This window comes from Triturus cristatus, chromosome 2_2 (assembly GCF_964204655.1).
Source record: "Triturus cristatus chromosome 2_2, aTriCri1.1, whole genome shotgun sequence".
Lineage (NCBI taxonomy): Eukaryota > Metazoa > Chordata > Amphibia > Caudata > Salamandridae > Triturus > Triturus cristatus.
In genome coordinates, this window is record NC_140582.1 from 83,059,403 (window position 1) to 83,072,359 (window position 12,957).

General features: G+C 42.8%; 1 protein-coding gene across 2 annotated transcripts in view; it reads right to left on the reverse strand.

Annotated features, from left to right (window-relative positions):
• SRP72 (signal recognition particle 72) overlaps positions 1–12,957 on the reverse strand; it is a 259,141-nt gene that overhangs the window by 180,261 nt on the left and 65,923 nt on the right. For both annotated transcript variants that reach the window (XM_085641079.1, XM_085641078.1), the window contains exons 5-8: positions 8,943–9,054; positions 8,726–8,757; positions 581–705; positions 430–487 (exon numbers count right to left, since the gene is read on the reverse strand). In XM_085641079.1, coding sequence (XP_085497205.1) covers positions 430–487; positions 581–705; positions 8,726–8,757; positions 8,943–9,054 — 327 coding nt within the window. The remainder of the gene's footprint in view (positions 1–429; positions 488–580; positions 706–8,725; positions 8,758–8,942; positions 9,055–12,957) is intronic.

Sequence of the window (12,957 nt, forward strand, 5' to 3'; positions counted from 1 at the left end):
TAGCCTGGCACAGTCTTCCTCCAGATCAGGCATTGCTTCTCTCTCAGCTGTGAGGCCGGGATAGCTCAATGTTTCACGTACTGTAGCAAGCAATAAATTAATTCGCAAAAAAAACTATTCCATATAATACAGCGAGGGAAACTGGAAAGTTTATTTAGGAAGTTATACATCCTAGTAAAAATCTATACAGCTACATGGACACAGATCTGGGTATTACCTAGCATACGTTATTGTTAACTAATGAATCTGAAGGTAATGAGGCAGCAGTGCACATCACAATTTTCAACGGTGCACAGAGGGAGTGCTGATGGCTCAAACTATCACCCACTGCAATCGTGGCAGGACAGAGTACTTATCTGTTCCTTGCAGATAAACACACCATTCAATACTTCACTTTTGATTGCACAGCAAGTACATAAAAGTATTTACCTTGTTAATTGTGATGATGTTATTTGCAATAACAGCAAGCAACCCTACATCTGTTGGCCTGCAAAAACAAAAAAACGAACATCAAAACCCATCAGTTTCAAAAGAACAGTTCACAATATGATGGGACAGACTGACTTTAAAGTTTCCTTACTTCAACTTGATTATCTGATTATACAGTTGCAATGCGTCTTCAGTCCGACTCTGCAGCTGCATGATATATGCCATCTGTCCATGGATTATGGCCAGCTCCGCTGCGATATCCTCCTCCGTCACATCCTGCAAAGCAACAAAATATGAATATTACATTGTTAGTTGCCAGCAAGTTAACCTCTGGTTTCTTTAAAGAGATATAAAACCTTTTGTCTGAAACCAAGAACATGTTTACTACTGTACTGAAAATTAAAAGGGCATTACCACATTTCTGGAGCTTTTCTTTGAACAGTTGATTCACGTTTCTACCCTATCACAGTAAAATGCAAAGGTGGCGGATAAAGTTTCATGCATTGTAGAAGAAATGCATTTTCAAAATGTTTGAGGCAAATGACTTCACAGACTACAATATAACTTGTAAGGGGCAGGCTGAAAATCATTTTGGAATTTGTAGATCATGCTATACTGTCCTTCTCAACTTAACTATGGTAATGATGAATTAACCTACAGAACTTTCATGTAAAGACCACCCATTACAGCAACTACGCAGCCAACTCGTCAATCCCCTCAACCTGCAGCTTGTTCTTTATCAGCTGTCTAACATTTATCTACAAAGCTTTACCGTTTAGCGACATTTTAGGAATTATTGGCTAAACATTCAGTTTTACAAAGAGTAGTAACTGTGAATTACTGCACTATTTTTAATGTATTCGTATGTAATTGTTTTTAATGACTGCCACCTATTAAGATGTATATACTAAAAGAAAAAATTAATTACAGGTAGGTTTCAGGTAGATTGAATTGCAAAGCTTTCTCCATCAAACAATAAACAACCACACTGGGCTGAAGAATGGTCTCTTTGGTAACCACTGATGTGAAACTGGCCTCTAAATCCTTCAATTGTTTTCATGCTTTAAAAGATTCTTACATAAGTGAGTGCGGATAAGTATTTGCTTAAAGTCAAACAGGTTCTTTATAATATAACTCTAATATTAGGGTTTGGCAACGAAGGTAAGTTGACCAGCCCCTTTGCTGACCATCAACAGTTCAGGATGTATGTCATGAACCGTCTGCTTTTTAAAATATACGCAAATATGTTTAACAAAGCTCTGTGTGGAGTGGGTCAAGATATCCCCCTAGTGTTAGTGGCTTTGGTCTACCCATGCCATTTGCCAATAATACAGTGCTACTGGCCAAACCTCCAAAAGGTATGAGGTTTGGACCCATATTCTGTGGGAGAATACCAGACGGAGCAAAAATACTGTCTATTTATTGAAAGTGTCACCAGCAGGTTACAGATGCTTGCTTTTCTACATTGTAGAGCTACTGGACTGACACTCAAGTCTACCGGCTCCCATTAGTTTTAAGCACAACAATATAGCAGTGCCTATCATTAGAGGAGAAAATTAACATGCAAAATAGGGCACTCTTCTTCCTCTCCTGTCTGCTAGAAAATAGACTGGGTGTTAAACTGTTTTGAGAAACTAAGTAGCTATTGTGACTTAACAAGGGATGGCATATGACCTTCTGTAGCTCAGTTCATGATTTTTTGGGGGTGGTTGTGGGGGGGGGGGGGGTGCTAATCTGTAAGGCATGGAGTCACTACGCTCCCTATTTGGCCACTTCCTGGGGAAAGTGGGCATAATCCTGTCCCTGAGTTCCTAAGTGTGCCAACACAAAAATGGCCAGATCTTAAAAATCGTCCCCACATCAGGTTAGGTCATCTTAGGGGGAACTGTCTTGCAAATGCCCGCCACTACTCCCTTGGTTCCCACTCTCCCCCGGACCCTCTCTGGTGGCAACAGATGTGATTCACGTCACCAATTTTCTGGCCTCCCTAGTGTTGGACAACCTTTCTTATCATACCACCCATTCTGATAAAGAGGTAATTTCTGCGGGCCACCTGCCAGTTGTCAATAAACCCGAGGGAGAACACTTGTGTCCAAACTTCTCAGAGGAATACGTTTTTCTGCTCCTCCTCAAGTAAAGTATTCCTCTTTTTGGGATGTTTTCATTGTCCCTAGATTTCTTCAGTCTTAGCCAGATAATGCTCTGAGGTCCAGGAAATAACTATCTGTGAAACTGACACTCTAGTTGTTCCTAGTCTCCTGCAAATGGGTCTCTGATGTTCGAGCGGTCAATCTCGCAGGTAGGACCTTTACCCCTGAAGGCGTTTCCTTCCTGGTTTCCAAGTGAACCAAATCGGCAACTAGACAGGTGGTATTTCCTGATTTTCCAGTGGACAGGAAACTCTGTGTGGTTCAGTGCGTGAAGGAGAATGAGAGAGTTACTGCCCATTGGTGAAGCTCTCCTTCTGGTCCACTTTTAATTTCTTTGTTACAAACTCATGCCCCAGTGTCTTGCCCCACTTTAGCGTGCTGGGTGAGATGGCTCCTTTCTATAGCAGGAAAAGACACTTCTATCTTTGGTGCTCACTTAGTCAGAGGAGCCATGGCAAAGTTGTTTGCAGTTGGAGCTCGGTTGGAAGAAATTATCTCCATGGCCGACTGGTCGTCTGATTCCATGTTTAAAGAATTCTATCATAAACCAGTAAGTATTCCTTTTTCTAACCTGAAGTCTCCGGTTTGACATAGAATCGAAAATTGTCTAGCATTCGTGAGCAAGAATTTTCAATTCTATTAAGGACACGGAGGCGAAGATTATGCCACCTATTATGTGCATACTGGAAAACTTATGATTAAGTTAGCCTTGCTGCTGGTATTACTTAATGTTGTTCTCAGAAATATGTGGTAAATTGCCCTCCCGCTTATTGTACAGAATTTAAGCTCTTTCTTTTTTAGTTTCAGATCAAAAGCAGGAATATTATTATGAGTTTCATTATCCCAGAACAGTTTTCCTTGCAGCAGTACTTAACATGGTTAAGACAGTTTATACACCGCTGTCACGGCTTATTGGATATGGGACATTCTATTATGACAAACGTGGTTGTGGGAACTCAGTGATTCATATGTTTTTTTATTGCCTCACTATGTTTTTTGTGTGTTACATGGCTGCTATAAAAGATAAAGCATAGAGTAGAATGCATAATCCATCTTGTTCACAAATGCTATAAAATTGGATTCTCTGTCAGTGCTCTGTAGGTGGTGACCATGAACTTGATAACAAAGGTGAAACTGTGACGGATGAGCCTCCTTCCAACATTATAAAAGGTCTCCATATCAAAAGATGCCTCAAAGCCACGTCACAATATTATTCAACAATGAAACATTGAGGCAAAGCTTTTTAGGGTGCTAGATTCCATGTGAACGAGAGTGTTACTTCAATCCTTGAAGAACACCAGTTCAAATAACTGAACAATAGTTGCAAAGTAACTAGGCCTTTAATTTTAGAAATGGAAGACAGGGAAGAAGAATCATTCTATCCAACATAAGAGATGTTATTCCTGGCCACAAACCGGAGATGGTGAAGAGAAAATGCACAAAACATTCCCATCTATTCCATGAGGGAGGCATGCCTCCTTGACCAACCAGATTGTAAATGGCTGGTATTGGGAGTCCTGCAGATTTCGGTCAAATAACACCAATAACCACCTCCATCACCCTAGCTCTTCATCCCATTGCTACCAACACTCACTCTTCCAATACACACTTTGTAAGCGGTTCTTTTTTTCATAATGAACACTAAAGTGGAAATCAGCATGGGGATGGAGCAATTACCATAAATACTCCTTTCTTATTTAGATTTAAATGGGGTAAATAGAACGCTTTTCAGAGCAACACAACTGTTCACTAAAAGAATTAAAGGAACAACTTCTAGGTCAGAAAAATGACCATCACTGTACAGATAAGGCCATCATTTTTAAGCATTCCTGCCATGACACTAAAAATAAATTCACAGGAGCTTTGTGAACTGAAAATCCGATTTAAATAACCCGTGAGAGGACAAATGGGTCTGCATCTACATTTTGTAAAGTCAGACAAGTGGAACTACACTGATTAAGAACCATATCTCCTCTAAGGTCTGTCAAGCTGCACAATTTAGTTGCCCTGCAGAAGTCTTGCAATGAAACACAACCTCTATGTTAGCTTGAACTAAAATTAAAATGGGAGGCCTAGCCCAAGTTGGAGACCAAAAGGCTCTATAATGGAAATAAATATGGTGGGTACATTTGGAGCAAGTTTAGATTGTCAGGATGTACAGATTGTGGAGGAAACTCAAAACAATCTGAAGGCTCTTAATCACCAACTACTGCCAATATCTCAACCGGTGAAACATGGATCTTCAGGAGAACCGCATAGTAAGACCCTTTAAAAAAACAAAAACAGAAAAAACACCTTTGTTGACAAATTAACCTGAGTATATGAGAAATGTTAAAAAGAAAGATTTAGGCCAAAAAGGAAGGGGGTGGACACAGGTTACTAACAGCACATACCATGGGACACAGAATGCTGAAATTGAAAGCGAGTGAGAAATAAAGAACGCCAACATTACAAAAGGTATGTGCTCAGAAAATTAGAGGGTTTTGATTTTATTTTTGCTCTGCATTTAAATTTTCCCTTTAATGGACACATAACAAAACACAACAAGCATTGGCATAGCCAATAGGTCTCGCTTTTGGGACGTTAGAAGTGTTTAGTTAGCCAGCACAATACCCTTGGTGCAACAACATCAAGTGTTGCACGGCTAAACATTTATAAGGTCCCAAATGCGAGACCTATTGGCTATGCCAATGCTTGTTATAAAAAGCAGCATTTAAACCAATTTAAGTCTGAACAGACAATGATGTTCAGCCGAGGCCGGGATTCAAACCAGATGGTACACGGGTGGCAGATGTAGCACCAGGGAACATCACCTCCCTGAGTCTAGCTCCAGGCTGGCGAGAGAGGGAGGGAGAGGAGCAGGGGTGACGGCAAAGGGAGAGCGAGTCACTGAATGAAAAGTGCCTTGAACCAAGAGTATGCAAGAGAGTAGTAAAGAGACTGGAAGAGGCAGTGAGAACTTCAGAGAGAAAGACAGACTTTGAGAGGAAAGTGAGAGAAAGAGAGACACTGTTAGAGATAGTTGAAGCTGAGAAAGACAGTTACGAAGTGTAGGAACAGAGAGAGAGAGAAATGATGATTGGCAGCGACTGGGAGAAGGGCTGAGAGTGACGGCCCTGTGACAGAGTGTGAATGGGATGCGGGTTGACAGGCACCGCGCGTGCTCAGGCCTGTGATGATATTCCTGCCATTTGCTGCTATGAGGGTGCGTGGGAGGGAGTGCAGACTCAGTGCGATGGCCGCAAAGCAGTCCGTGCCGGGTGGGCCACGGGGGCACAGCAAAAAAGAGCGCCAGCGGCTTATGGAGAGAGAGAGAGAAAGAAAGAGCGATGGCAGAAGATAACGGGAGGCAGTGAGACGGGATACATGCTGTACACAGGAGCATTGTGATGCAATGCACCAAAATGCAAACATATTTCCACTGTAAGATAAATGTATTAAATACAAAATAAAGGAAGTAGCACCTATTTTAGAACAGAAGTAATGAGTACATGGATAAACTAAAGAGAAGAAAGACAGTACATGGCATTCAAGGCAGAATGGTGTGCTTATTTAGATGTTTTATAAAGCACTAAGTATTAGCTTACAATTGCTTTAGAGTCGTAATGGGTTTAGCACATGGACAAAATGATGCCAGTGACCAGGGTAATGTGAGTTCAGTAAGGCAGGGTCTGATAGTCACAGATTGAGACATCCAAGCTGTACAAATTGCAAATAAAAATCCAGCCTAAACAGTTTGGATTTGCAATGATTCCACAGGCCAAGTATTTGTGAAGAGCTTGGGGTTTCAAGTCGAAGCAATCACTAAGGGTCAAGGAGTTTAAAGCCTATGCTGAGAAGGCTACGTGGCATTTTGTAAGTAATGTTAATCTGTTACAAAATAACATACAGGATTGGTAGAGCACAGATCTCTTTTGCAGGTTTCGGTGGGTATAGTTGAGTTTCTGTAACTGGATTGCATGCAGAGGTTGGCTGATGGCACAATGGAGTGATTTGAGAATGAGGTTTTGCATTCTTGCTTTATGGAATGGTCAGATTGGTGTGTTATTTAAAAGATATAGACACAGAAAATGTCTAGTACTTGTGGCAATCCTCATTACACGTAGACTCCGCTTAGGTGTTACATTCAAGCTAGTGGCGGATGGTGTCTACAGTTTTCAGCAAACTTCCGAAGTTTTTTCCTGTTCCGAGGTGGAAGCCACCAGTTGAGGAAAAAATGGAACAAGAAAGGGTGAAACTAAGCGTTATGAAGATAACCAGTGAGTACATGGAGAAAGATCCAGTGCTTGAAAGCCATGCACGGTTGATTTCCTACCGTAGGAAGTCAAGCCCCCTACAGGTTGGAGGTTCTGCCTGTGGCGAGTAGCAGTGTGCGGTTGCTGAGCAGCCGTGATTTAACCAGTGCCACTCATGGACCAGAGTGAAAGTGGTATCTTACTACCATCCAGGGGTAATGAATGCGATCCCTTCTCTACCTGTTCTTAAAACCTGATCTGACAAGCGTTTGCAGCTCACAAACCTGGGAATTAATTTTTTAAATACGCGAAGCTGCAAGACACACTTTTGCAGCTTTGGACACTTTGGGCTAAAAGTGCAATCCAACTCTTCTCGCGCTACAATTATAAAGGATGAACAAAAGCGTGTTTCATAAATTGCTGTGGATTTCCCAACATTAGGAAGCTGATGAGCTGAGCGACCTTGCATGTATCTGAGCCTGTGCGCGCTGCCTTTTCCTTGTCCCATCTTTGTAGTTTGAGCTGTGCTCATAGGTGTGTTTATATGTTGGTTTAAGGTGCGTAGCTGGCGCATTTATAAACTAAGCTGTGAATTAGGAAAAGGTATCTGTTATTGAGCGAGGCCCAATATTTCTGCGGCAAAGCAAAACATACTACAAAACGAAGCACCGCAACAAGTTTAAAAGTGGCAAAAACTCCTGGTACAAAAAGGCTTAATAGTTAGCTGATATGTGGACATCGCACACAATAAGTTATTACTTTTTAAAGTGCCCATAAACGGAATGATATTAGAGAAAACAATAGCGCGCGCCTCGCGCTAAAAGTTATTTAAAAAAATAATGCAGAGGTTGTATGAATTAAAAAAAGAGTCAAACCGATAAAAATTAATGCTCTGTGCGAGTATGAAGCACGCAAACCGGGACTTGGAGAAAAATATAAAACCGGTGTGGCCATGAAACTCAGCGCACGGCATAGGTGCTCACATGATGTTATTTGGAAATGTGCTTGATTTGTAAAGCGTACGAACTGCTTACTCAGTTACGTACCAAGGCTCAAACATCAAAACCCTGTGCACTCGAAGACGGCATCTAAACACACATGCAGTTAACCGTGTGCCAATGTGCTCAGTATCTAAAGAAAGCATGCCGGGCTCAACGATCATGCAGAATGCTTACCAGCGACCCGTCAGCCATAACCTCAAAATTGCAGTGCCGATGTTACCAAAGGAAGTGACGTGAACGTGTTTAACATCCTCTTTGGTTGCGAGGATTTAAAGAGCTAGATCGAGCTGCGATTACACGAGTGACTAATAAAGTTGTGATTGCGAAGTAAACAAGCATTGGCCGCGCTCTGGAAGGTAAACAAGCTGCGGAGGCAGCGGGATGGCTCATGGGAGGGGGTGCCTGCTGCACTCTACTCGTGCTTGCCAGCAAACGGCAATGGCAATTTGCAAGTTTGAACACTGTTCAAGAGGGTATTGTCTGGGATAGGCCCACCCACGACCCATCTCGTACTCCAGGCGGCAGTACTAAGAACAAGAAAAAAACAAGTAACGCGGAAGTGATCGCGATCAAGTGGAAGTGATCGCGATCGCAGGGATGCGCTCTGTGGTGGGGAGGGGGGAGCGAGGCGCTTGGGAGAGCAAAGAAAGGGTGCCGCGAGGAATGCACATAGATCAAAGCAAAACTGATCGTGAAGCACGCGAGTGGTGCGCCCGCAGCAGTGATCGCGCTAGAAGGGAGGCAGATGGCGGCTGCGCGCGTTCACACTCGCGTCAACGCAAGCGTTAGGCAGTCTGGTAGCACTCTGAAAACCTGTATACTAAATGTCTCGCAGAGTACCGCATGCGCTGGCTCAGGCGAGACCTAAAAAGGCATTCATACAACCCAGGCCCACATTGATATCACTTACTGCGTCTTCTGACAGGGACTGGCGGCAGAGCTCTGAAAATAAAAATAAATAAATAAATAACCTGGTGTTATTAACCAGTAGCTTTCTTACATGAGAAAATATATGTGGGGATACCAAACTTCATAACTTTGCACCCAAACAAATGCTTTACATGAAAACACTGATTTGACATATCCCACCATGCACAGCAAAATGTCAGTTTAATAAGGTGCCAAACCTTCTGCCTGCTGCAGTTTTTTCATTGCATCGTCAAGCCTTCCTTGTCCAATCAATGTGCAGGCTGCATTATAACAAAGCTCATAGGTGAGATCTTGAAGTCCCAGGTCATCCTGTCAAGAAGCAGTATAATTAATGGGATTGAGTTATGGAAATAAATCAAGCTGGTAAAATATATAAAACGAATGCATATGTTAAAAAAATATAAACAGTGACAATACAACATTGAAGCCGTTACCCAATAAAAATGCAATACTTATCCTTAGAGCAAAACCTCTTACATTTATAGATGCCACCAGTTATTCTACAAAAACTCACACATAGGATAATAAATAACACATTTTTGTATGCAAAAAGAACTTGCAATACTATAAGTTAGTGTTGCATACAATTAAAGTTAGCAGAACCTCACGTTAGAAGGGTATAATGGAACGTTGTTCCAGAGAAGAGTTCTTAATTGTGTTGGCCAAAAGTCTCAACCTTTTCAAAGACCATACATGCATACCATGGTAAACTTAGTGGGCCAAATTATATTTTGAAAAATCATTTAGCACAGTTTGCAGAGTCAGAGGTCTATCAGCTTTCTTTTTCCACCGGATAAAAAGATACCACCAGACAAAAACCTATACAGTAGTAACTATGCTCATAAGAAAAGGTGTGCCAAAGAAAACAAAGCTTGTAAGTATAGAGATCCACTAAGAGGAGGGATGAAAGAATCTTTGGAGAATACAGGGTCTTAGGAGATGAGTGGACATCTCAATGAGTAACAAACTTGGTAAAAGTAACATCTATTGTTTATAAAGCTTAAAAACGATAGTAGCATTGTATTAGAAACTACATAAATGTAAGTTATTCTAGTTCGGATTCTGTATGATGTGTGGAATGTAATGTACTGGCGGAGAATGGGCACATCAGTGGATTCTTTCAATGTGCTATGGTTTTAAAATGCTTTGTCGATAACGAGGGTAGGCTGATGCACAGAAGTCCTGGGGATTCACCTGGCTGCTTTGAGAGGGGCACTGTTGTTTCTCTCACCAGCTTCTGCTCCGCAATTCACCGTAGAAAGGAACCCAACCCATAATTATTTATCACCAACAAGGCTGAAAGTCAACTGCATTATATGACATAGGGGTGCACACTGGCTCACTCTGGTGCCATGCCTCAGGTCAAATGATCTTGCTACAGTTAGACAATAGTCCCTTTTTGCTAAGAACACTTTTTAAAAATTAGGTTCCTCCTATCAAGAACCACAAAGCCTAAATAAGAGTATCCACAGGAAGGGCCGAGCATTCAAATTCATTCATAGCGTCTATTTCTCAACACGTGTGTAGGATATTATCAGTTCCTTTTATGGTTTGGGCATCTGGTTTCAGCTCTGAAACTACCTCAATGGCATGTGATGTTGCACAAAAAATCTCAGTTTCAAGAAATAATGCATATAAATTATATTATACATAAGAGCACTCCTATTCTCCGTCTCCTTTTCACAAACTTCACATAAGACGAACTTAGATTTGTGTTAGTAAGAATTTTAGAATTTGCTTCACTAGAAATTAGTGATGGGTGGAACTCGCGGTTTTGCATAAAAACTCAGCAAGATTCCAAAGAGTTATGCCATCAAGCTGAAAATATGTACGTCACGCTGCAAGCATTAGTGCCGGTAGCATGAGCAGCACTGAAAAATCTGCACGAACTGCAGCATGCGGTGCACAAGAGCACGTGGCCATTTAAGATGATTTTCCTGCTGCTCGAGTAGAAAATCTACTTGAGCTTCAGTAAATCTACTCAAGAATCATTCCTCTGACCACCTGCGTTAGAAAATTGCACTAGGAGACGCCAAATCTCACTCACTAGCTCGCGCTTCTGGAGCCTTGCGGGGGGAAAAACTCCACCATGTGGCGACTGGATTTGCGGGCGGAATAAAAAATCCACCCACAGCTACTAGAAATGCAGTCAGTGGTTACATAAAAGGATATAAACAGCAAGACTTTTTTTTTTTTTTAGGTCTGGCTTGACAGTGGAGCAGTGTGCAACATTGTTACCAAGGGCCTCATGTAGGTAGCCAAATACCGGTCGGTAACGGCCGATTTTCGGTAAATATGCCGTTACCGACCGGTATTCAGACAAGTGAGATGTAGGAGTCCAAAAACCAATTTTCGGTAAATATGAGGCGGTAAATACCGATTCATATCTTCCGATTTCTAAAATACCGATTCATATTTACCGAATACATAATTAACGAATCGGTAAACATGAAGTGGTAAATATGAAGTGGTAAAATTGTAAAATGACATGTAGGAGCACTCGGTAATTAAGAAATCCAGTAAAATCGGTATATAAGAGTCGGTAAATAACACGGATTGAAAGCAGGTGGTAACCATCAACAGTGCAGATGAGCAATCCCAAAATGCAACAGCGTGGACAACATGCCCGCTATGTACGTCATTGCAAGGCGCCTACATCTACAGGCAGCAGGACTGAGGGTATGGCGACGGGAGGAACGCATCTACAGACAGCGCATCACACAATTCCAGCTGACTGATGCAGAGACACATGACAGGTACAGGCTACACCCCGAAACCATCATGGACTTAATCAGGGACCTGCACCCACTCCTGGACCAGCCAATCAGAAGGGCGCACGCCATACCCCCACATGTGCAGGTGCTCTGCAGCCCACATCTGTTGGCATCCGGCAGTAATCAGGTGGTGACAGCTGCGGTGGGTGGGGTATCCCAGAGTTGGCCGTCCCCTTCCTTCAGGAAGTTCCTGGATGCCATGATGCAGAGAATGCACCACTACATCAGCTTACACAACACACAGGCTGCACTGCAGAAAACAAAAACAGACATTTCTCACATGGCACAGTTCCCCCATTCCATTGGCTGCATTGATGGTACACACATCCCAATCTGTCCACCAGCTGACACAGAGCACATCTACAGGATCAGGAACTCCACCCACTCCATCAATGTGAATACCGAATTGAATGAATTTGGGAATGGTCCTGTGGGTGGCAGAACCAAAAGGTGGGCGTATGCTATTCACAACGAAGTCTGCAAGTTGTCGCACAGTGAGGCGGCTTCCAGTTTGAGAGCTACTGACCAAGCAAACATGGAGAAGGCTTCAGCCGTCATAAATAATAGCTCCAGCACTCTCACTTCTAGGATTCATACATGAGACAATAGGCACATGCAAGTACACGGCGCATGCAATGTACAAGCCCCGATTGTGGCGTGCGTCCTACGAGGTATCCCAGTGCCTGTGATGACACCTTCTTACACTCTGCTTGCAAACGGTATTTATTACATTATGATTGATGAAGCGTGCTGCGGGATGTGATTGAGAATCCCGTACATTACTGTCTCGCATGAAGTTGGCTGCTGCAATACTGTTCTTATTCCACCCCCGCATGTGCGGCGGGATGTTCCCATCTGGCCTTCGATTCCAACCTTGAAAGCAGAGTTCAACAAGTGGAGCTGAATAGAGCGCCATTGTCCCACAAAGAGGTGCCTTTGACTTCCTCTCGTGAAAAAGTTGTCCTTCATGTTGCTAATACGCGCAGTGATGTACAGGCGCCTCTGAATACTGACCTCCCCCTGCATTTCGGCTCTTTGATCCGAACTATTATCAATGCCTCGTCCGCCACCGGCCTGGCTCATTTTTTTAAACATGTGGGCTCGGATATCGTGACCTCTTTCCAAACTATTTTAGGTGTAATTCCGGCATTTGTACATTCACTTTTCCCGTGCATCTTTGGAGGTGTCCCGCTGCTTCTGGCGCTAGTGGCAGGTGTGCTGCTTTTCCTTTTCATACTCCGGAATGGCTGCTCCTGCTGTGCCACACGAGCACCTGTCCCGTCTGCATCTTCTTCGTGATAGGATGCTTGACTTCTATGGTACTTTGCCATTGGCGACTTTGAGCCTGGCTTATGGATTATCCTTCAGGTATTCCTACTTCACCTGCGTACAACCTGTATTGCACTGCCTGGATTGTCCCTTTGAATGGCCTCTGGAT